This window comes from Myotis brandtii, unplaced genomic scaffold (genome assembly GCF_000412655.1).
Source record: "Myotis brandtii unplaced genomic scaffold, ASM41265v1 scaffold50, whole genome shotgun sequence".
In the NCBI taxonomy this organism is placed as follows: domain Eukaryota; kingdom Metazoa; phylum Chordata; class Mammalia; order Chiroptera; family Vespertilionidae; genus Myotis; species Myotis brandtii.
Genome location: NW_005369061.1, coordinates 1,356,838 through 1,381,007, shown reverse-complemented (window position 1 = coordinate 1,381,007; position 24,170 = coordinate 1,356,838). Strand labels below are relative to the sequence as shown.

Sequence of the window (24,170 nt, the reverse complement as noted above, 5' to 3'; positions counted from 1 at the left end):
ACACACCTGGGGATCAAGCCCAAAACCCAGGCACGTGCCCTGACCAGGAATTGAACCAGGGACCTCTTGGTTCATAGGGCAACGCTCAACCACTGAGCAACACCAGCTGGACTGTACTTCTTAATAGGTTAATCTTTTTTACCCAGTTCCCATTCCCCTCTCCCCTCTGGCAACCATCAATCTGTTCTCTGTATCTATAAATTTGTTTCAATTAAAAAAAAATATATATATATATATTATTGATTTCAAAGAGGAAGGGAGAGGGAGAGATAGAGCATCAGTGATGAGAGACCATTGATTGAAAAATATATATATATATATTATTGATTTCAAAGAGGAAGGGAGAGGGAGAGATAGAGCATCAGTGATGAGAGAGAACCATTGATTGGCTGCCTCCTGCATGCCCTACACTATGGATTGAGCCCACAACCCGGGCATGTGCCCTGACTGGGAATTGAACTGTGACCTCCTGGTTCATAGGTCAAATGCTCAACCACTGAGCCACACTGGCCAGGCTTGTTTCAATTTTGTTTGTTCATTTATTTTGTTCTTTCGATTCCACATATAAGTGAAATCATTTGGTATTTGTCTTTCTCTGCATGACTTATTTCATTTAGCATAATATTCTCTAGGTCCATCCATGCTATCTCAAATAGTAAGATTTCATTCTTTTTTTATGACTAAGGAATATTTCATGTGGCAAGTTATTTTTGAATTAACTTTTTATTGAAGTACAACATACTAGTACATTCAAAAAGTACACAACTCATAAGTGAATTATCACAAAGTTAACACACCCATGTAAGAACCACCCAGATCAAGAAAGAAAACATTCCCAGGAGCCTCCTGTGTCCTCTCTTGGTCATGACCTCTTTTTCTCCAAAGATGACCTTCTATCTTGATTTCTAAAGTCATAGATTAGCTTTACCTACTTTTTTGGACTTTGTATAATGGACTGGTACACAATGTATTATTACTTTTTAAAAATATTTTTTTATTGATTTCAGAGAGGAAGGGAGAGGAAAAGAGATAGAAGAATCAATGATGAGAATCATTGATCAGCTGCCTCCTGCTCACCCACACTAGGGATTGAGCCCACAACCCAGGCATGTGCCCTGACAGGGAATCGAACAGTGACCTCCTGGTTCATAGGTCGATGCTCAACCACTGAGCCACATCTGCCAGGCCATGATATATTATTTTTTTTTGTCTGGCTTCTTTCTCTCAACATTTTGAGATTCATTTTTTTTAAAAAAATTTGCAAATTGAGTATTATTATATTAGAAGAACAAATTTTTTTTAAAATATGTTTTTATTGATCTCAGAGAGGATGGGAGAGGGAGAGAGATAGAAACATCAATGATGACAATCATTGATCGGCTGTCTCCTGCATGCCCCCTACTGGGGATTGAGCCCACAACCCGGGCATGTGCCCTTGACCGGAATCAAACCTGGGACCCTTCAGTCCACAGGCTGACGCTCTATCCACTGAGCCAAACCGTTTAGGGCCATTTTGAGACTCATTCATGTTGTTGTATGTATCAGTAATTTGTTTATTTTCATTACTGTGCAGTACTTATTTATTTAACTTCTTTACTTACTTTTATTTTTTTGTTAATCCTCACCCAAGAATATTTTTCCATTGATTTTTAGAGAGAGTGGGAGGGAGAGGGAGAGACATTAATGTGAGAGACACATCGATTGGTTGCTTCCTGGATGCACCCAGATCAGGGCAGGGGAACCTGCAACTGAGGCATGTGCCCCTGACCTGAGTCGAACCCGAGACCCTTCAGTCTGCAGGCTGACGCTCTATCCACTGAGCTAAACCGGCTAGGGCTTCTTTTTTACTTATTGAGTGATTTTTACAGAGATGAGAAAGAGAGAAACATCGATTTTTTTTGTTCCACTTATGTGTTCATTGATTAATTTTTGTATGTGCCCTTACCGGGACAAACCCACAGCCCTGGTGTATTGGGACAACACTCTAATCAACTGAGCTACTCAGCCAGGGCTACTGTGTAGTATTTAATTTCCTGAACATACTACACTGTATTCATTCCACTATTGGTAAACATTTGGGTTGTTTGAATTTGAGGGTCGTTATTCATAATGCTGCTATGAATACTCTTGTGCATACATGTATGTATATTTCTGCTGGAAGTGGAATGGTTGGGTCAAAACCTATGCTATGTTCAGCTGTACTACATTCTGTCAAACAGATTTCCAAAGTGGTCGTATCAGTACGCATTTCTACCAGCAGTGTATCCAAGTTCCAATTGCTCCACAGCCTCATCTACACTTGGTATTGTTACTCTTCTCCATTTTACTCTGTCATTATGGTGGGTGTGTAGTGATATCTTATCCTGGTTTTAATTTGCATTTCCCTGATGACTAATGAAGTTATGCATGTTATTCCCATCATCCATTGCTATGTGATAAATCATCCCCAAACATGGAAACTTACCAGTAAACTCTCTCTCACTGCTTCGGGGATCAGGATTTCAGGAAGTAGGCTGGGCCCAATTGGCTTGAGGTCTGTCAGATGGGGGCTGGAAGAGCTGGGGGCTGGCCAGGCATCTCTCTGTCTCTTCATATAACTCCGGGCCTATCTGTGTGTCTATCTGCTCGGGCTTCCTCACAGCACAGTGACTTCAGAACAGTCAGACTGCTTACATAGTGGTTAGAAGCTACATTGTCATGGTCCAGCCTCAGAAGTCACATAGCATCAAGTCTACTATATTTTACTGACGGAAATAGTCACAAAATCCACTCAGTTTCAAGGGAAGCGGGCATAGGCTCTGCCTCTAATTGGAAGTCAAAGTCACACTATAAGAGGAACAGGTGGAATGAAGATATTGTTGCCACTATCTTTGCAAAATACAGTCTTCCAAACACGTCTTCATACATCCCTTGGCCATTCTGTGTAGGGCTTGAACCTATCATTAGTCTATTATTCTATATATTTTACTGCAATTAAAAATAAAAAGTTATATAAATGAAACGATATAGTATGCCACATTTTGGGATTAGCTTTTTTTTGCTTAGCAAAGCTCCCTGGAGATTAATGTCTTATCAATCTTCTCTTTTGTAGTTACTGATTTTCATATTGGTTTAAAAAATCTTTGCTTACCCTAAGGTCATAAAGATATTCTGTTATTTTCTACATGTTTTGTTATTTTACTTTTCACATTTAGATCTAGAATTGATCTGGAATTGATTTTGTGTACAATGTGAGGTTCATGAGCAAGAACCATCTCCCCCCCCCCCCCCCCCCCCCCAGATATACAGTATTGAAAAGACTATTCTTTCCACATAGCTCTACATTGTCACTTTTGTCTTAAAACAAGTGTATTTTTGGACTCTCCATCCTATTCCATTGGTCTAGAGTGTGCCAATATCAATCACACTGTCTTATTGACTAAAACTTTTTTAAAAATATATTTTTATTGATTTCAGAGAGGAAAGGAGAGGGAGAGATAGAAACATCAAAGATGAGAGAGAATCACCCATTGGCTGCTTCCTGCACGCCCCCTACTGGGGATCAAGCCTGCAACCCGGGCATGTGCCCTTGTCCGGAATCGAACCCAGGACCCTTCAGTCCGCAGGCTGATGCTCTATTCACTGAGCCAAACCAGCTAGGACTTAATGACTAAAACTTTAAGTCTTGCCCTGACCGGTTTGGCTCAGTGGATAGAGCGTCGGCCTGCGGACTGAAGGGTCCCAGGTTCGATCCCTGTCAGGGACATGTACCTTGGTTGCGGGCACATCCCCAGTGGGAGGTGTGCAGGAGGCAGCTGATTGATGTTTCTCTCTCATCGATGTTTCTGACTCTCTATCCCTCTCCCTTCCTCTCTGTAAAAAATCAATAAAATATATTTAAAACAAAAAAAGTTAAGTCTTGATACTGATAGTTAAATCTTCCAACTTTGCTCTTTTTCAAGTTTGTCTTGCTTATTCTTAGTCCTTTGGCATTTCCCTATAACTTTCATAATTAGGTGTTTTTTTTTAGGAGTTCAAGTGGCAGTGGCAAGATTTATTAAAGCGAAAGTACACTCTCAGAGAGGGAAAGAGAGCAGGCAGGCTCGAAGAGCAACTGCCCATAATTAGTTTGCCAATTAAAACTCTCTTGGGATTTTGAATGGGATTGTATTGAACCTATAGACCAATTGGGGAGTGTTGATATCTTTGCAATACGGAGTCTTCAAATTCATGAATATGGCATCTTGGAGGCATTTTTTAAAAAAATATATTTTTTATTGATTTTTTACAGAGAGGAAGGGAGAGAGATAGATAGTTAGAAACATCGATGGGAGAGAAACATCGATCAGCTGCCTCCTGCACATCTCCCACTGGGGATGTGCCCGCAACCCAGGTACATGCCCTTGACCGGAATCGAACCTGGGACCTTTCAGTCCGCAGGCCGACGCTCTATCCACTGAGCCAAACCGGTTTTGGCGGAGGCATTTTTTTAATTTCATTTTTTTTCTCTCAGATCCAATATGTCAGCAATTCTGCTTAGTTCAAAATATATACAGAATCTGAGTGCTTCTCCACTACCCCCATTGGTCAGAGTGGCCATCATATTCACCTGTATTATTATTTTTTTATATTTTATTTTTTACAGAGAGAAAGGGAGAGGGATAGAGAGTTAGAAACATCAATGAGAGAGAAACATTGATCAGCTGCTTCCTGCACACTCCCTACTGGGGACGTGCCCGCAACCAAGGTACGTGCCCTTGACCAGAATCAAACCTGGGACCCTTGAGTCTGCAGGCTGATGCTCTATCCACTGAGCCAAACCGGTCAGGGCTCACCTGTATTATTGCAATACTGGTGAGAAGCAGCTGGTCTCCCTGCTGCCTTGCTTACCCCTCTTCATCTATTCTCAGGAGGGTGTTTAGAGCAATGTTCTTATTGGGGTGTTTTGGTATTATGGGATGCAAGTCCTTTATCAGATATATGCATTGTAAATATTTTTTCTGACTGCACTTCCCTTTCATTTTCTTAATTTTTTTTTTTAATATATTTTATTGATTTTTTACAGAGAGGAAGGGAGAGAGACAGAGAGCCAGAAACATCGATGAGAGAGAAACATCGATCAGCTGCCTCCTGCACATCTCCCACTGGGGATGTGCCCGCAACCCAGGCACATGCCCTTGACCGGAATCGAACCTGGGACCCTTCAGTCCGCAGGCCGACGCTCTATCCACTGAGCCAAACCGGTTTCGGCATTTTTTCTTAATTTTTTAAATGTATTTATGTACTTATTTATTTTTAATATATTTTTATTGATTTCATAGAAGAAGAGATAGAAACATCAATGAGAGAGAATCATTGATTGGCTGCCTCCTGCACGCCCCCTACTGGGGATCGAGCCTGCAACCCGGGCATGTGCCCTGACCTGAATCAAACCATCACTCCCTGGTTCATAGGTCGAAGCTCAGCCACTGAGCCACGCCTGTTGGGCTTAAGTTTCTTTTGATGAACAGACTTAATTATATGGCCCAATTTATCAATTTCATCTTTAATGGGCTTTTTTTCCCCCCTAAGAAATCTTGCCTATGCCAAGGTCATAAAGACATTCCTGTTATTCTATAAGCTTTGTGATTTAAGTTTTGACTTTAGGTCTATGATCCATCTCAAACTAGTTTTTGTATATGGAGTGAGGTGGGGGTTGTGATTAAATTTCCCCCTCATACAGACTCAGTTGTTCTAGCACCATTTTTTAAAAAGATTTGTGCCCTAACCGGTTTGGCTCAGTGGATAGAGCGTCGGCCTGTGGACTGAGGGGTCCCGGGTTCGATTCCGGTCAAGGGCATGTACCTTGGTTGCGGGCACATCCCCAGTGGGAGATGTGCAGGAGGCAGCTGATCGATGTTTCTGGCTCTCTGTCCCTCTCCCTTTCTGTAAAAAATCAATAAAATATATTTTTTAAAAAAGATTTGTCTTTTTTCCTTGAATTGTCACAGTGCTTAGAATGATCTTTTTATTATTATTATTATTTTGTTAATCCTCACCCAAGGATAATTTCCATTGATTTTTAGGGAGAGTGGAAGAGAGGGAAAGACAGAGAGAAACATCAATGTGAGAGAAACACATCAATTGATTGCCTCTTGCATGAGCCCTGACCAGGGCCCAGGCCAGGGAGGAGCCTGCAACTGAGGTACGTGCCCTTGACTAGAATCGAACCCAGGATCCTTTGGACTGCAGGCTGACGCTCTATCCACAGAGCCAAACCGGTTAGGGCAGAATGATCTTTTCAAGTATGTCAGAGCACATCACTCCTCTTTCAAAAAGCTTCAGTGGTTTCCCATCTGAGAGTAATTGCCCCAAATATGCCATTACAGTAAGGTTCCACATTTCCATCATGACCTCATCTACTGCCACCCTCCCTGCTGCTCGTTCACTCATCACTTCCAAACACACTGACTTCCTTGCTGTTCTTTGATCATGACAGACACACTCCACCTTGGAGGTCTTTGGTTGGGAAGCTCTGCCCCTCACATATCTGCATTGCTTATTCCTTTACCCTTTAGCTGAAAAATGATTTATTTTCAGAGATGTCACCTTTGGAATTTAAAATAAGCAGTATAGAGAAATTGTCTCACAATACATGTAGTTTTAACCTTTTTCAAATAGGTCTTCCTTCAACACCCTCCCAAACTTCCTAGTTCTTTCAGGATTTTATTTTCTTTCTTAGTACACATCATCACGTAACATATTGCATACGTATTTAATTTTTCTTATTTCATTTCCCCTACTTGAGTGCAAGCTCTAAAAGCTATGGATTTGTTCTGTTCATTGCAGTCCCCTCAGCATCTAGGACAACACAGCAAGCGTTAGATAAATTTGTAAAATGAGTAAATATTGAAGCCCAGAAAGATGAAGTTACTTGTCCAAGATGACATAGGTCATAAACAACTGAGCTAAAATTTAAACCGAAGCAGCCTAACTCCAGAGTTCATGCTTAAGCCTGAGACGTGGACTCCATTACTGAGTGGGGTTCAGGATGGCCAGAGGGATACAGAGGACCTAAGAGCCCCTTATTCTTCTGCCCGAAATGGAGCTGGGTCTCCCAGAGCTCAGGTCTAGCCTCAGCAGCTAGGCCAATGGCTGCCCTGTCTCAGGATACTATTGGGGACACTGCAAGTGTGCTGATGCCCTCAAGTGGCTGGGGCGGGAAAGACAGACCAAGTACAGCCTTCAGGCTGAAGGTGTATATGGGAGGGCTCTCTGTTAGTGCTTGGTTCCCAGTCTCTCTCCTCACAGAAGACACACAATAGGGCATTGGCATAACAGATCTTTATTTTACCAGAAGGGACAGGCAGTGGGGCAGTGCAGCATCCAAGCCCCAGACCAAACATGCAGCATCCACATGCAGGAACAGCTACACAGGCTGGGGCAGGGCCCGTGCCAGGGGTGGGGGACTGGGACCACAGGACATCCACAGCACCCCTGGGTGCTTGGCCTGTGGGCTTCTCTGCCTCCACTAGAGCAAGGAGACAGAGGGCTGGGCTGCTCCCATGGCTGGGACCCTATCACTCTGGCCAGGAAGAAAAATGGCACAAGGAGTATGAAGTCTGGCCAGTCTACAGCACTCGATTCTGTACAGGGTTGGCACAGCCTTGCCCACTGGAAGGACCTGGCCTCATACCCAGAACAGAGCAGCCCTAGCAGGAAGAGGGTCTACAGACTTTCTAGTCCCCAACAGGGCTAGACCCTGATCCCAGAAAGACTTAGCAGAGCTGGGACCAAGCCTCACTCCAGCAGGGACATGTCCATGAGGGGGACTTCCCTGAGCACAAGCAGGGGCCTCCTAAGGCAGTAGTCAACTGAGAGAGCTGTTATAGACAGGAGGCCTTGCTTCTGTGCCCCTGGGGTGGGTAGAAAGGTAAGGTATGAGAGCAGACCTGGGGTTGGGGAGGTGTGAAGTGAAGGGCAATGGCCTGGGTCTGTAGGCCACTGCTACCTGGCCTAGAGGGGCTAGAGTGAGTGAGGCTGGGGTTTCCCAGGGGAGGGTTTAGGGCTGGAAAACCAGGCCAGGAGAGGGGCAGGGGGCCATTCTACCCAGACCCCCTGCACCCATGCTGAGGTCTGGACAAGGCCACAGGGAGGACGCACAGAGAACTTCAAGGCACCAGGATTCTGAAGAGCAGCAGGGCCACCCCTTACAGACAGACAGTGATTATAATAAACATCTTCAGCTTAAATTACATGATGTGTGTAAAGGATGGGTGGGAGGGAAGAGGGAGAGAAAAAGACAAACAGATGAAGGAAGAGGCATATGTACAGGAAGATGAGGGTGGAAGAGACACACCAGATGAATATGGCAGTGAGTGTGAGGGTGTGGGGTAAAGGAGAAGAGGAAGGAGACGGACAGAAGGGAAGACAGCCAGAGAAGGCCTGAACACGCAGCACTTCTGGTCCCTACAAATAAGGCACCAGAGTCAGTAACATTCCCATTGTTCCTGCAGTATTGAAACAGGTGCTGGAGGGAGGAGCGGGCAGCTGCTGAAGGGTGTGGGTTCTTCGGGAGCCTCACACCTGTACACCGGTGGCCTTCTGGATCAGGGGTATCTGTAAGGATGGGAAATGCCATGAGGCCATGGCTCTGGGGCCCACAACCGTTCCACATGGGTCAGTCCAATAGCTACCCAGGCAACCTCATCACAGCGAGCCAAGTACACACCTTGGATAGGTCCACGCCTGTGAGGGCATGCACGGAGGCAGGCAGCTCGGCCAGCAGTCGGTTTACTTCTGATGTCACCTTATTGTTGTCCCCGGTGAGGACCACAATCTCATCGACTTTGGTCAATGGGGCTGCGACTTTGGCAGCGATCTAGGAGGTTGGGTGGGAGGAGAGCTTGGTTGGTTGGTTCTGTCTCCGTCCATTCGCCCTGCCCAGCATCTCTCCCCTCCCCATCTCACCTAAACCCCCAAACAGCCTGGGTGGCCCTTATTTGAAAGCCATAGTCTGGATGCCTGTTGTAGGGTTCCTCCTCCTGCTGAATACTCCCCCATTTAATCCTTCTAGCCAGCCTGTCGCTGTGTTCCTGACAAGGCCCAGAGAAATTCCTGCACTTGCCCTGCTGGGACTCACCTGGGGCAGGGCATCCAGCACCATGGCCATCTTGGCTGAGTCCCCGTATTTCTGGTAGGCCTCAGCCTTGAGCTTCATCCGCTCAGCCTCTGCCTTGCCTATCGCCTCGATGACTGCTGCCTCCGCCTCACCGATTTTCCGGATCTTCTCAGCCTCTGCCTCAGCCAAGAGGACCTGCTTCACCCTGAGGGAGTCCAGGTGCGGCAGGATCAGTGGGCTGTACCAGGGGTCCCTCAAGCCTTGTCTGGGGGCCAGCAAACCCTCAAGCCCTCTGCTCTGGCAGGTGGTGTCAGGGTGGGGGACCCGTGAAGGGGGTGCCCTGGCATTCTGGCTCTGGCCAGAGAGAGGTATGGGCTTCCAGATGCAAACAGAAGAGGAGATTAACCAGGATGCTGTGTCAAGCACCATTCCAGGCCCTCAAACCTCTTTTATCTAATTCAGTTCTAACAATAATGCCATGTTCGTCACAGTGAGTAAACAGGATGGAGGAGCACTGGCTTCTAAACTGTGGTCAGCAGAGTGGAGGGAGTGCGTGCGCGGCAGAGGAGCCTGAGTGCCGCCCAGCCCCTGCCGCCCACCAGCACTCACTTTTCGCCCTCGGCTATCTGCTGCATGCGGTGCGCCTCTGCCTCCGCGGGGCGGCGCACGGTGGCAATCAGCTCCTTCTCTGTGCGCAGGATCTCTTGTGCCTCCACCGCAATCTGCTTCTTACGCTGCACAACCTCAATCTCAATCTCTTCTTGCCGAATCTTCTGCTGCTCATGGGCTCCTTGCAGCTCATAGGCCAGCTGGGCCTCAGCTGTCTGTGGCAGAAGTGTGGTGAGCATGTCAGAGGCTAGTTGCCAAGTCTTGAGTCCTAAGCCCCAACTCAGGTGCCCTCTGGCTCCTCACCTTGATATTGACTTCCTCACTGAAGGCTGACTTCTGCAGCTCGAAGGCTCGCTTGGAGTCGGCGATTTTGGTGTCTGCCATGAACTTCATGTCCAGCATCTCCCTCTTGCACTCGGCTTCCTGGGATCAGGAGGGGTAGGTGCTGAGGGTCCTCTGAGAAACCATGGTCCCACCACCCCTGAGTTCCCGGTCCCTGGGGGCGGGAAGGAAAGTCCACATACCCGGATGCCTGCATCCCGCTCGGCCTCGGCCACCCCGATGTCAGCATCCCTCTGTACCACCGCCGTCTGCGTCTTGCCCAGGGAGCTCAGATAGTCCACTTTGTCATACACATCCTGGGGAGGGAAGGAAGAGGGAGTCATCCCTAGAACAGTTTTTAAACATTTTTTATTAATTTGAGAGAGAAACGTTGATTTGTTGTGCCACTTATTGATGCATTCATTAGCTGCTTCTTGTATGTGCCCTGAGAGGAGATCAAGCCCGTGACCTTGGCGTATTGGGACGACGCTCTAATGATGAGGCCACCTGGCCAAGGCTCCCTAGGAACAGTTATAAGCACAAAGGTCCCCTCCTGCCAAGTCCCCCACTCCCAGATGGTTGTAGGGGACTGCAGTCTTCCCATCCATCGCACCTTGATGGTAAAGCTGAGGATCTCGATGCCCATGCGGCCGACGTCAGGGGCTGCCACCTCCCGCACCAGCTTGGCAAACTGGTCCCGGTCCTGATAAATCTGCTCCACAGTCAGGGTCCCTGGGGGCAGAAGGATCATGGGCTGGCTCCCCAGGGACCGAGCCGGCTAGGAAAGGGAGGAGGCATGCAAGCAGAGGTCTGAGTCTATGCAGGGCTGTGCGGTCTGAGCTGGGTCTTCCCGGTTTCTTCTGAACAGTGCTTAGTGCCAAGCTGCCTTCTGCAGAGTGCAGGCTGGATGAAGAATAGTGTTCTAAGCAGCACTGGGTGCCTGATCAGACTGGCAGCCCCTCACCGCCCCCCCACCTAATGCCCTCTCCTTCACACAAGTCACCTGAAGTTCTGAAAGGAAATACTTGAGGAAAATGTTTCAGCTTTTCATCTAGAAACCTCGGTGGTCTGACAGGCCCCCCACCCCCTCCTGCACCCCTCCCTGGCCCTGGTTTGGGGCCCTGTGATGCTCCGCCAGGGCAGCAGAGGGGCCCCTGGGCTGGGCAGGGTCTCACCGAGGATGGAGCGCAGGTGCCCCTCCAGGGTCTGCAGGACGACATTCTTGATGTCCTGCACATTCTTGCCCAGGAACTGCTCGCAGGCCACGGCCAGAAGCTCCTTCTCCGTCATGATCTTCACCTGCCAGTGGGCACAAAGGCGCCTGAGCCAGGATGAAGGGAGCAGACGGAGGCCCCAGACCCAGTGTGGAGGATGGTGGCTATGTCCCTCCCCTCCTTTTTCAGACCTGGTCTGGGGGCGGGAGTGGAGTCTGTCTGAGGCCTCTAGTGGGGAGAGCAAACAAGAATTCTCACATTGAGAAATTTCATCCTTCCTGGCAGCCCAGGCCCTGATGTGGCCTCTCTCCTGGGCATGTGGGGCTTGTCCCCTCACCCTTCCAGTCCACATGCTTGTTCCTCATTAGCCAGTTCCTCCCTTGCAGGCTCCCCACAGGTGGGAGACCTGAAGACTGAGGTGCAGAGAATGCAAAAAGGACAATGAACAATAGGGACAGAAACAAACACACTAGGAAAGAGAGCCTAGACGGGGCAGGGGGTGGTTCCAGGGGTGCCACCCAGACCCTTCCTGAGATACTAAGCCAACAACCCCCTCACCAGAGGCCTACAACACTGTTGAATCTCCCTGCTCTCTGAAGTTGAGAGGTGGACGAGGGCAGGAAGCCCCTCACCCAGGCACCAAGCAGGGAATATAAGTCTCTGACTCCAGAGCCTGCCTGACATGACCTCATCCTCTGGTCCCCACACCTCCAGCCCCCTGCCCAGAGAACAGGGAAGGGCCTGGATGCTGGGGCTTGGCAGTTCCGACACCTGCAAAGAACGGGGTTAGTGCGACAGGAGCCCTCAGCACCGGTTCTGTCCCTCGCAGGCCCGCTGAGGAGAAAAGGGGTGTCTGTTAGTTCTGCTGGGGGGCCAAGGGGCCAAGAGAGCACGTTCCAGTGGCGATGACCTTCTTTTGGGAGGGGGCGGGCAGGGGTAGTGGTGCTGGAGAGAATGCCCCTGGCTGTTGTCTTCTCCTCCCCCCAAATCCCAGCACAGGATGAGGCAGCTCAACGGTAATGCGCAGGGCTGCTGAGTTACTATACCTGGGCGACACCCGTCACAGTTAAAGCTACCCCCTCGGCCGTCTCTACGTCCTCGCAGCGGGGCTGCAACGTCATAATCTCTAGGGTAATCCTGCCAAGAAATGCAAAACAGGGGCATGGGTCTGGGGGCCCAGGGCCTGGGGTGTGGGGGAAGAGTCCAACACCTCACTGTTCCGGCTGGGACTGGCCAGCGGTCCTGCTGCAGGAAGGCTGGGGAGGATCCCCACGGGGTCGTGGCTGGAAGTGTGTGTGAAGGGGATGGGTGGGAAGGCAGGGCAGGGTGATGCAGGGGCCTCCAGGGGGAGTGTGAGTGGCTCTCCCTGTGTATACTGCCTCTGCTGAAATCGGCCTGGCTTAAAGAGTGGGAAAAGGAAGCAGAGAAGTGGTTGTGGTGGTCTGGGCTGGTGGAAGGGTGAGGAGAGTCCAGGAGCAGCTGTGTGTGTATATCCCGGGAGAGCGAGAAAGTGCTGGTACTCCAGGCTGTGCTGGGTAGGTTGCTCAGGGTGCCATCTGAACCTTCCCCAGGGGCCCTCGCCTGTTCCCTGGGTGTGCTCAGCCCCCAGGATGCCCCGGGAGGCTGCCTACAAGCTCTGCGCGGTGATCTGGCTGGCTGGGAGTGCCCACTGCTGGGCCATGATGACGGGATCCTGCCTCTGCCCCTTGCCAGGGAAGCCCTGCCTGGTCTCTCCACCTGCCAGCAGACTACGATGTGAAGCTTACCCTCTGGGGTTGGGCCCAGGTGGTCAAGTTGGGAATGGGGCCACACTAGAGCTTCCTGGCCAAAGAGTGCTAGAAAGGCTTGTCCTACCCAGACAATCTGAGGCCTCACGGGTCCACATCACCAGTTTAAAAAGGACCTAGGCATCTGCAGTTATCTCAAGGAGAGTAGTGGACTTGGAGGCAGGTGGGGCTGCTTTAGACAGGAGGTGGGGGAGGCCAGGGCCCTGTCTGAAGTGCTCTGAGCTTCTCAGGCCTCTGTGCTGACGCCTGCCCTCCCACGGCTACAAGGGGCAAGTGCGATGGGCGGTCCCCTTCCCAATTAGAGATGGCAGCAGGGGGAGGAAGGGAGTAGCAGTACAGCTTTTGCCTGAAAAGGCTGAAGGGCAATATAACGCATGGGGAAGGGGCTGGGTAAGAGGACACTTAGGTCTCTTCTTGTAATGGGAACCTGCACATGACAGGAGAGCACCTGGAGTTACTAAACGCCCTGGCCTAGGAATGAATTCCATCAGCTCCGGCGACATGGCAATGAAGAGTGAGACACCGGGTTACTTGCTTTTCAGAGTAAAAGCATATTCATCATAAAGCTCGGGTTTCTCTACACTCTTTTCCCCAAAATCCCCAAGTGCCCTCATATTGTTTTACTTGCCTTTCCAATATCCCTACCTGGCACAGAGAGGACACGATTCCCCATCCATTTCACAGATGGGAAAACAAAGCCCAGTGACAAGAGATCTGCTCAAAGGCCCCTCAACAAAGCATTAGGGGTAAGGAATGGCCAAGGCTCTTTTTGCTCAGGCCTGTCAAGAAGATTGAAGGGGTCAAAGGGGCTGGGTGAGTAGAACTCCCCATGAGACCTATCTTCTGGCCTTGCAAGGAGGGGGCTAGGGCTTGACACTAGGGCGTCAGCCTGGAGAAGAGGCTAGCAAGGGGCTCTGTGGTACCTGGAGGACCAGGACTTCATCAGCTGTAGATAGGACTGAACCCACTCAACCCAGAGAGCCCAGCTCTATCACATGAGGGCCTGTGTCTCCTGCCACAACTCACTCCCAATTTAGGCTTGGCATCCAAGGACACCAAGTGGCAGACTCTGCCAGAGCTTCCAGATCCATTGTTCTTTCCCCACTAGCAGCCCCAGTGGGTGAGGGATCTACAGGGGATCTACAGGGATCTATCCTGGTACTCAGACCAGCAGAGGTGGGAACAGAGAGGAGGGAGGCACACTCTCAGGAGGGGAGTCCACCTGGCTCCTGCCTGCCAGGCCCCACAGGGCAGGAAGAGAGAAGGTTAGACACAGAGGAGGAAGCAGGTGGGTTATTACCTGTGCAACCCCTGTTACGAATAGCGGGACCCCCTCCGACGTCTCAATATTCTCACAGCGACACAGGATGGTCATAACCTCCAGAGACAGTCTGAGGAGCAGCCGGGGGTAGGGAGAGGTAGGGGCAGGAAAGGGGTAGGAGGGGGACACAGCAAACACACACAGTGGTTACCAGATAAGCACCGATGCCTGATGCCTGGGGGCAGGGTTGCTCTCCATACTTCAGCCCCCCACTGCCAGCTCAGCCTAGGGCTGTAGGGGGACAGAGACACCCACGTGCTGGCCTGACGCCTCTGGGTCTCTTCTCTAGCCCCCATACTCTTCCCAGGAGTGGCTGCTGGGCTGGGAAGAGAGGCTGTTGATGCCCTGGACCTATGATCTGGTCAGGAAGCCTGTGCACAGGGCACCTGGGCTGCTCCCCACCTGCTCCCCAGGAGATTTCTGGCGTGACCAGGGACACTCCAAACAGGCAAACCCGTGTTTCCAGAAACTGGGAGAGGGAGGTCATTCTGGGCCTTAATGAGCCACAGGAAATACCGAATCCTGCTTGGGGCACACAAGCTCAAGGTCTCTGCTACATATCACTAAGAAGGCAATTTAGGACCCTGGCCGGTTGCTCAGTGGCTAGAGTACCGACCCTCGGACCAAAGGGTCTCGGGTTCAATTCCTGGTCAAAGGCATGCACCTCAGTTGTGGGTTTGATCTCCACCCCAGTTGGGGCGTGTGCTCTCTCTCTCTCTCTCCCCCTACCCCCTCCTCCCTTCCACTCTGTCTGAAAATCAATGGAAAAAATACCCTTAGGTGAGGATTTAAAAAAAAAAGAAAAAAGAATTTAGGGCCAGAAAAGTCCAAAGAAAAATTTGGATTTTCTGATTTGGGGGTGCAGGTGTCAAGGAAGGCTGGGGGAGGAGGTGTGACCTGCCGGAGTATTCACAGGGACAACTGGGAGATGACAGAGCAAGTCACGTTGGAACTTCCAACGCTGGGCACAGGCAGAGAAGAGTCACGGTAAAGAGAACCAGGCGCCTCTACGCTGCTTGGCCCCCCTATTTGGGCTCCTTGGGCCTCCCCAGGGCAGCGTGTGTGCGCGAACGTGTATAGGGAAGTGGTCTAGGCAGAGGCCAGCCTGTGGACAGCGTGGAAGGTTGCCTTGAACCAGAGGAAGGGAGGACAGAGACTGAGGCTGAAGGAGCAGAAGCAAGTAGTTTGGGGGGATGGGAAACCCTCACCTCAACTCTCACATGCCACCCCTGGGGGCTCCGGCCATGCAGATGTGCAAAGGCTGCCTTCTTTCAAGCTCCTACCACTAGCACCCTGGGGCCGGAGAGAACTCTTGACCTGGCTCAGACAGGAAACCACCAAGCTCTCTTCTGGGGAAGGAGGAGAGAGGGAGATAGCAGGATGGGAAGGAAGGAGGAAGGGAAGGAGGGAAGACAGGAGGCTGCAGCTCAGATGCCAGAGGTGGAGGAATCGCTCAGGTAAGGAGAGAGCCGCCCATATCACGATAATATGGGACGTGGCAGCAAAGTGCAGCAGAAGGGACTTCACAGAGCCTGGAGAAGACAGCTGGCACCGAGAGTGAGTGACACGTAGGACAGCTGTGGAAAGTACCTCGAAAAGGAGGCTGAGGATCCAGGCTCTAGGGAAATAAAGGCCTGGGTTTGTAGCGATGTCCCCCAGCAGGCTAGGGGTTGGGGAAAGAGGCGCCCCCAGAATAGGGCCCACGAAGGAGAGGGGCTGCAGACTCAGACTGCCCAGCCAGTGGGACAGAGGGGGAATGCAGAGCCTGGGTGTGAGATTGGTTTCCTAGGACAAGGCACATGGTCTTCCACCCCTCACTGCCACACCTGCTGTCAGAGGAGCGTGGCTCCGTCTCGGGGCTCTGATCCCTGGAGCAAGAAGCGGGAGTGGGGGACCAAGAATGTGGACCAAGAGCTGCAGAGCTGCTGCCCTTGCAGTGGCTGCCCATGCAGGACCCATCTCTGGGCAAGCTGCAATTCTCTGGGCCTCGCTGTACACTGAGGTGCCTGGACAGGACACACTGTTGTCCCAGGACTGCAGGGCATATGGGAAGGGGTGGCAGTGTCCCTGGAGAGGACAACCCCTGGTTTCTGACAGGGCAACTGGCCCACTCAGAAGTGCCCATGAGCCTCCTGAGAGGAAGCTGTGACCAGTATTGATTGCTCCCTGACGCTTTCGGCCTTGGGCCAGAAGAGTCCCCCAGGACCATGGTCGGCGAACTGGGGCTCGCGAGCCACACGCGGCTCTTTGGCCCCTTGAGAGTGGCTCTTCCTAAGCCTTAGGAGTACCCTAATTAAGTTAATAGCAATGTACCTACCTATATAGTTTAAGTTTAAAAAATTTGGCTCTCAAAAGAAATTTCAATCGTTGTACTGTTGATATTTGGCTCTGTTGACTAATGAGTTTGCCGGCCACTGCCCCAGGATCCCACTCAGGCAGAGCAAAGTTAGGGGAGAGATGGGAAAGTGGGAGGGGTTACTGGGCAATCAGTGAAGTTAAAACATTGTGACATCTTCTCAAGCCCCGGACCCTAGCTGACACTTCCAGACTCAGTGGAACCACAGGCACTGACAGCTCAGTGCAGCCATGGGGCTTCTATCTGCTGCCTGGTGGGGCTGGGGTGGAGGGGATTTCCACTGGAATCTCCATCACTTCCCCTTCAGGATGACACCCCCTGGCCCCCACATGCCCGTACCTTCACAGCTCTGCTGCCCCTCTGGCCTGGGTCCTGGCCTGGAAGGATCTGGGTCCCTCCCCTGATCTCCCATAGCCTGGAGGGGGTGATGGTGGAAAGGTGGCTGGCATGCCTCATCTCCTCTTGGGTGGGCAGTGAGGGTAGCAGGAAAGGTCCAGGTTGAATCTGGCCCTGCCAGGGGCTCTGGAGGAGCCAGAAGGTATAGCCTTATGATAGTCCCTCTGGGGAGCTGAACTATCCCTTCCTCTAGTCTTTCCACACTGATTTAGGAAGTCCAGACCTGGCTTGCCCACCCTGGCACTAATTCCTTAGATCTCCACTCCTGTCTCTAACCCACTGCTATCAGAGAGCCACTTCACACTGGACATGTATTCTCTGCTATTTAGCCCTTGCCTGCATTTCTCAGGGCCCGTAAAGGTGAGGGTGCATGTTAGGGGTCTCTTCAGCCTTCTCTCCCTCCCTAGACCCACTCTGAACAGGGTGTATAATTAAAGCTTCACAAATAACTTTGAGCTAAAATCAGGGCATTTGGATTCTGCCTGGGCAGGACCCTGAATTCTCTGGGCCAGAAGCGAGGCCTCCAATGGGAAAAAGTACACCCACTAAGGAGGAGGTGCCCACGGACAGACCTCCCGCATCCCTGTGCAACCTATTCTGCCTGCTTCTCTGGAGGCTCCCACCCCCAGAATGAAATGTGGCAAGTGGCAGATGCTCTAGCTGATCTGTGGGGAGGCAGGGGAAAGCTGAAAACCCTCTCTCCCTTGCCCACCAGGATGCCAGTTTCCCTGAGCCCCCAGGTCCTTACCTCTGAGTGTCAGAGATACACCACCAGGCCCAGGCCCAGCCGCCAAACACATACTGTTTATAGTCCGAACCACAACAGCCCCCTGGAGAACAAAGCAAAACATTGCTGTCAATCAGCTCTCGGGTTTGTCTATCCCCAATCCCTCCAACAGCAACCCTGGCCTTTACCTGCTCAGACACTTAAATCGCATTTTGAGTGCCAGGTGCTGAGGTTACATACAAATTGGAGACATGCCCTTAAGGGTCTTGGAATCTAGTTAGGTAGATAGGCAGTTTGCATAGAAAGGAGGCTATCCAATGAGTAGATCAAAGCATATGTGCTTTCAGAGAATAGGAGAGGTCCATGGGCAGGAGTGAGCAGCAAAAGCTTCAATCTTTCAGTCAGCCATTAATTTAGCAAAGAAGTAGAGTATTTTCTCTGCTAGGAATACAGAAATGAAGGTGATAAGTCCTGTCTTGAAGGAGATAAGACTAGGAGGAGGGACCTACTTTTTTTTTGGAGATGATTGTAATGCCAAGCAATTCACCTATTATCAGGGCAGGTGCAGGCAGGGAGGGAATGCAGCCCCCCACCCCTCACACACGGGGAGATTGCTGGGAGGGAGGGAGACTCAGCCAAGGTGGGAGCCTTGCTCAAGCCTGGCAGACACATCTCGGTGAGGCTGTCTTATATTCGCAGGGGTTCAGAGTGACTTTGTTCCTCTTGTGGGAGCAGATAGAGAAGGCAAGACCTCAACACAAAGGCCAACTCATGGTACCAATGGGAGGAGTGAAGATAAAGGGAAAAGGTCTAAAAAGAAAGTGCTCCTGGGAACTATGTATCAACTAAACAGGATGTGGATCTGGCCGGGACCCAGATTCATGCTGTGGACATGTTCCGCGTGCTCACTGTACAGAAAATGAGAAAAATCAATTCCTGAAATTCTTGTTGTGAACCCGCCAACAAATGCCAAAACTACTCAAGTTCAAGAAAACTTGCATAAAAGCTGGAGGGGCAGTTCACTTGTAGTGAAAAGAAATGTACAGGAAACATGATTCTAAGGAAATGTGATTGTTTATTAAAAACACAAAACAAAGGCAATATGACTTGGGGGAAAAAGTCAGTGGATGCCATCATTTCCATGTTCACAAACTGGGGTTTTAAGGAAAGCCTTAGGGTATTTGCCTCCTAAGGTCAAGGGTAAGGGATAGTTTCCTGTAGCTGAGTAACAGTGTCTATGAGGACCCATAGCAAGGGACGAGCTGGTGATGGGGGAGGGCAGATCAGTGTCTCAGGTATCAGGCCAAGGAGCTGTGTGTGTGTGTGTGTGTATGTGAGAGAGAGAGAGAGAGAGAGAGAGAGAGAGAGAGAGAGAGAGAGAGAGAGAGATAGAGAGATAGATGGGGGACCACGCAGAGATTTAAACTGGGGAGGCCCTAACCGGTTTGGCTCAGTGGATAGAGCGTCGGCCTGCGGACTGAAAGGTCTCAGGTTTGATTCCGGTCAAGGGCATGTACCTCGATTGTGGGCACAACCCCAGTAGAAGGTGTGCAGGAGGCAGCGGATCGATGTTTCTCTCCCATCAATGTATCTAGCTCTCTATCCCTCTCCCTTCCTCTCTGTAAAAAATCAATAAAATATATTTTAAAAATAAATAAATAAATAAATAAATGAATAAATAAATAAACTGGGGAGCAACAAGCCCTGGCCAGGCAGCTCATTTGATTACAGGGTCGTCCCTATATGCCAAGGTTGCGGGTTCAATCCCCAGTCAGGGCCCATAAAAGAATCAACCAATGAATGCATAAAAAAGTGGAACAAATTGCTGTTTCCCTCTCTCCCCTCCCTCTCTCTCTCAAAAATCAATAAATTAAAAAAAACCCTATTTTTAGTTTTATAAATATAAAATTATATTTGCATTTTAGAAACACTAGTTTGCACAAGGAGGAAGATGCTGGGGTCAGGGAGATTGGGCCGAAGCCTCTTGCAGTGGCTGACGTTGAGGGATAAGTTCTAGAGAACTTCCTGTGTAAGTGGAAATGCTCTGTAGCTGCACTGTGAACAACGGCAGCCCCTCGCCACGGGTGGCTACTGAGCATTTGAAATGTGGCTGCTCTGACTGAGGAAATGAATTTTAATTTAATTAATTAAATTGAAGTAGCCACTTGTGGCTATGAATACCGTATCGGTGTAGCTCTACAGTCCAGGTTTGGGTGAGTGGTGAAGCAACCAAAACAGACACAAGGGAGAGAAGCTCAACCTGGAGAGACGTTTTGGATGAGTGGAGGTGAAGGAACAAAGCCTCCAGGAGTGCAGAGGGCCTGCAGGTTCATGAACTGGCATCGGAGACTGCTCACAAAACGGCCAAATCAGTTTCCTGGGGCTGCTGCTGTGCACAGTGGGCAAGTAGCGGGGCCAGAGGTCCAGGGAGCGAAGATCAGCCCACATGTGAGCAGTGGTAGGAAGAGGAGGTCTTAGGCCTCTGTTTCTTTGTGGTGAAAATACCTGTTCACAAGGCTGCTGTTCAATAGAAGCTATTGCAGGCTTCCCTGCCCTGGGGAGTGGGGTATGGGAGGCCTCTAAGGACAAGCAGTCCATCTGAAACCTGAACCATCTCAGGATCCAATGAGATTGGAAGAAGGTCAAAAATCACAGCTTGTTTCACTTCTTCTGGCCTGGTGGGGGGCGGGGCCTGGCGGCCTCCAGCCAGCTCCAGGGCACTGCTCCATGTGCTGGGGGAGGAGGCAGTAGTGGTGGGGTGGACTAGGGGGAGGTCTGGGGTGACGGCTAGGGGGATGTCCACCCTTTACCTCTAACTCAGTCTTTGACCTTGGGAGCAGGCGGCCACACACAGCTCAAGCTGGGCCTTGGCCAGGAGCAACATGGCCAGGTTCCCAGGGGCAGCGACAACAGGAAGCTGGGGTTGCCAGACTACCCCGTCCCCAGCAGCCTCCTCTTCTGGAAGGCATCTTCCGCCCAGCTTCCCGGTCACACGGAGCCTGGGCACCATTCCCAAAAGAGAACACTTAGGCGTCCCTTCCTTGCCTGTCCTAATTCCCACTGTCTTGAGACCTGAAAGTTCTCCCTAATTTTATCTCACTTTTTCTAAGCCAACTTGCTTTTCTTTGTCTATCCTTCACCAAGCTGAAGAATACCAAAACACGCCTAGATAACCTCCGCCCCACTCTTAGCCCCTCCCCAGACACATTCTGCCCTCTCAGGAAAACTCCCTTCCCTCTATCCTTCCCTCTCCCACTTCCTTCTTCCTATTAGTCCAGAAAACCATACTCTACAAGAGGGATTTAGCCTTTTTTTGAGCCACAAACATCCTTAGGAGTCCAGCAATGCTGGAATGTTCATAAATGCATAAAATAAAATTCATAAGAAACAAATCATATTAAACGTTATAAAAATATTAAAGCAACCAAGTATGTGGTGTAGTGGGACATGTAATACACAGTAATATGTGTGATAGTGTAATACATTAAATAAGGTCTATGGTAGATCTAATAATTGGTTTAATTTCAAAGTAGTGATGAACATGATTTAAAAAAAATATTTTTATTGATATCAGAGAGAAAGGGAGAGATAGAAACATCAATGATGAAAAAAAGAAAAAGAAAGAAACATCAATGATGAGAGGATCACTGATCGGCTGTCTCCTGCATGCCCCACACTGGGGATCCAGCCCAGAAATCCAGGTATGTGCCCTGACCTGAAACCCAACCTCGACCTCCTGGTTCAAAGGTCGACACTCAACCACTGAGCCATGCCAGCTGGGCCATAAATGATTTTTAAGGTATTACAACAAATGCAGTATTCATAATCATAGGAGACACTACATATAAATGCACTTTTCTCCCCATCCAAAGATAGAATGTAGAGGCACAGACCTCTACATTCTATCCAAATTCCCAGGTTAAGAAACTCTGACCTACTATGGAGATGAGAGAATTATGTACGGTATTTGGATTCCCCTTCTAAAAATCCCAAAATAGAAAAAGAGCAAAAGGTTTTATATTATAGAATGGAGGAGGAAGGTTAGACAACCAGAAGAACCTCCAGACTTCTCAGGTGAAGATGACCATGAGCTATAGCAGCATCCTTCTTCTGAAACTGGGCTTAGTGAGATGCTCCTGGACTTAGATGCAGGCCAAGTAACCAGGTGGGGCGGCTGGGAGTAGTTACTCTGTTCTCCTGGGAGTCCATGCGCAAGAGAGAGCTGCATCTCAGTTTGGTCACTTCAAACCCCAAGGTACTATTATGCTAGGCATCATCTTTCCCTCTTCTCTCGCACCCTTCCTTGACTCCAGCACCCTCAATTCTCAGCACAGCCTCCTCTCCCCACCCCTAAAACAGCTTCCAAATTAGCACTGCATCGGCCTGTGGCAAGAGGACCTCGTTTCTGACAACTGGAAGGTACTGAGCAGCCTATCTCAGGGGCTCCTCTCACCCCTCTCCAAAGAAGATCGGAGCTTTTGTCTCCTGAGCTCAGAGACCAGGCTTCCAGAAAGAAACTCACAAGAGAAACAAAGTAGCTCACCTTGTTAAAGGATTGTCCCAATAAGCCAAGGTTGTGGGTTCAGTTCCCAGTCAGGGTACATACAAGAATCAACCAGTGTGTGCATAAATGGGTGGAACAACAAGTTGATATTTTTCTCTCTTAAAAAAAAATCAATTAAAAAAAAAAAGTCCGGCTCGTGTGGATCAGTGGTTGGGCATCGATCCATGAACTAAGAGGTCACCAGTCTGACTCCCGGTCAGGGCACATACCCAGGTTGCAGCCCGATCTCCAGTAGGAGGCGTGTAGGAGGCAAAAGATCTATGAAGTTTCTGTTTCTCTCTCAGTGATGTTTCTCTCTATCCTTCTCCTTTCCTCTCTTCCTAAAAACCAATAAAAACATATTTAAAAAGAAAAAACATAATGCAGATTCGGGTTCTAAAAGCCTTCTTTAGGAGTGGGGGCTGGGAGACTGGCCCAGGTCTTACAGAAGTCGGTGCAAATTTGGCCTCAGTTGCCCTAGCTGGTTTGGCTCAGTGGATAGAGTGTCAGCCTGGGGACCAAAGGGTCCTGGGTTCAATTCCAGTCACATGCCAGGAGTTGAGGGCTCATCCCCAGTAGAGTGTGCAGGAGGCAGCCAATCAATGATTCTCTCTCAACATTGTTTCTCTCTCTCTTTCCCTCTCCCTTCCTCTCTGAAATCAAAATATTTGGCCTCAGTGTTCTCTGGGGATCTCCCTCCTGAAAGATACTTCACTTTCCTACAGGCTGTCTCTATAGGAAAGTGAAGAATCTTCTCTCCTCCACAGGAGTAAGAGCCTGATCAGGGAGAGTGGGGATTTCCTATCCCAGTGAAGAGATTGATTTTGAGATCCAGACTGTGCCAGAAGCCATGTAGCCATGTTCTGGGGTAAAAGTTTTCGACGGATTTATCAATCTCTCCCAAAGGTGGGCAGCTACAATACCTGGCTTAGCTTACCCGTTTCTACCTCCTTCTGTCGACAGCTGTAAAACTCTGTGCACAGGCTTAAAATCGGCATTGAGAGGGGGCAAGTAAGACATGAGGCCTCCAAGTGTTAGGAACCACGGACCCTCCCTGGCACCTGCGATCCAGGGCTGCTGCACAAGCTGGTGCCTTGAAAGGCTTCAGCCACCTTCCAAGAAACCCAAATATACCATTTAAAAGGCAGCCTTAAGACAAGATACCTCTCCCCTCCCCTAGTACTGCAGAGTCCCCAAGCCCCACCTAAGCGCACAGAAATTCCGGAGCCTGCAGCATTTTGCAACAGGGGCAGCACAAACCAGATCCCGGTTTCTCAACCTGTAGAGGCCGCACCCAGCTCAGTGCCAGGAAACCCCAGCGAGCCCCAGCCTGCTGGGGATTAACGGGTCTCCGAGCGCCCGGAGGAATGGTGTGTCCCAGGGCCTCTCCCCACGTAGGCACCTGCTCTCCGGGGCTGCGCGACCCACCCCAGGTCCCGGGCGCTGGAATGCAGCCAAACCGCTGTTCCTCTCCCTCCCGGAACCCCACAGCTTCAGTTCGGGATCCCCCCCATCCCCCCGCCAAGGCCACGGAGGGAGGACGTGCCCAGAGGGGAGGCGGAGAAAGGAGGAAATAAACATGGGGACAACACGCTGCGGGGGAGGAGCCCCGGTGGGCGCCGAGCCCCGCAGATGAGAGCGTGGGGGACTCTCCGGGAAGGTCTCGGGTGCCGCCCGGGGCGCAGGAGACTCAGGCCCGATTCTCGGGGTCCCGACCTCGTCCCCCCGCGGGGGCCCTCCACCCTCGGGGGCCTTCCCTGGCCGACTCTTCCCCGTCGCTCCCCAGCTCGACACCCCTCCTCACCCACCTTTCCAGG

The 24,170-nt window shown here is 50.3% G+C and overlaps 1 protein-coding gene across 8 annotated transcripts in view; it reads right to left on the bottom strand.

Annotated features, from left to right (window-relative positions):
- Positions 1-7,282: 7,282 nt before the first annotated feature.
- Positions 7,283-24,170, bottom strand: part of FLOT2 (flotillin 2) — a 17,828-nt gene continuing 940 nt past the window's right edge. For 3 of the 8 annotated variants that reach the window (XM_014548237.1, XM_005876881.2, XM_005876882.2), the window contains exons 2-11: positions 17,832-17,913; positions 12,270-12,360; positions 11,185-11,308; positions 10,623-10,741; positions 10,213-10,326; positions 9,992-10,111; positions 9,689-9,903; positions 9,101-9,284; positions 8,690-8,839; positions 7,283-8,577 (exon numbers count right to left, since the gene is read on the bottom strand). In XM_014548237.1, coding sequence (XP_014403723.1) covers positions 8,539-8,577; positions 8,690-8,839; positions 9,101-9,284; positions 9,689-9,903; positions 9,992-10,111; positions 10,213-10,326; positions 10,623-10,741; positions 11,185-11,308; positions 12,270-12,360; positions 17,832-17,913 — 1,238 coding nt within the window. In that variant the 3' untranslated portion in view covers positions 7,283-8,538. Of the gene's footprint in view, positions 8,578-8,689; positions 8,840-9,100; positions 9,285-9,688; positions 9,904-9,991; positions 10,112-10,212; positions 10,327-10,622; positions 10,742-11,184; positions 11,309-11,994; positions 12,058-12,269; positions 12,361-14,310; positions 14,402-17,831; positions 17,914-23,290; positions 23,818-24,170 lie in introns of those variants that run through there. The other 5 variants (XM_005876880.2, XM_005876879.2, XM_005876883.2 and 2 more) reach the window with 5 other exon arrangements.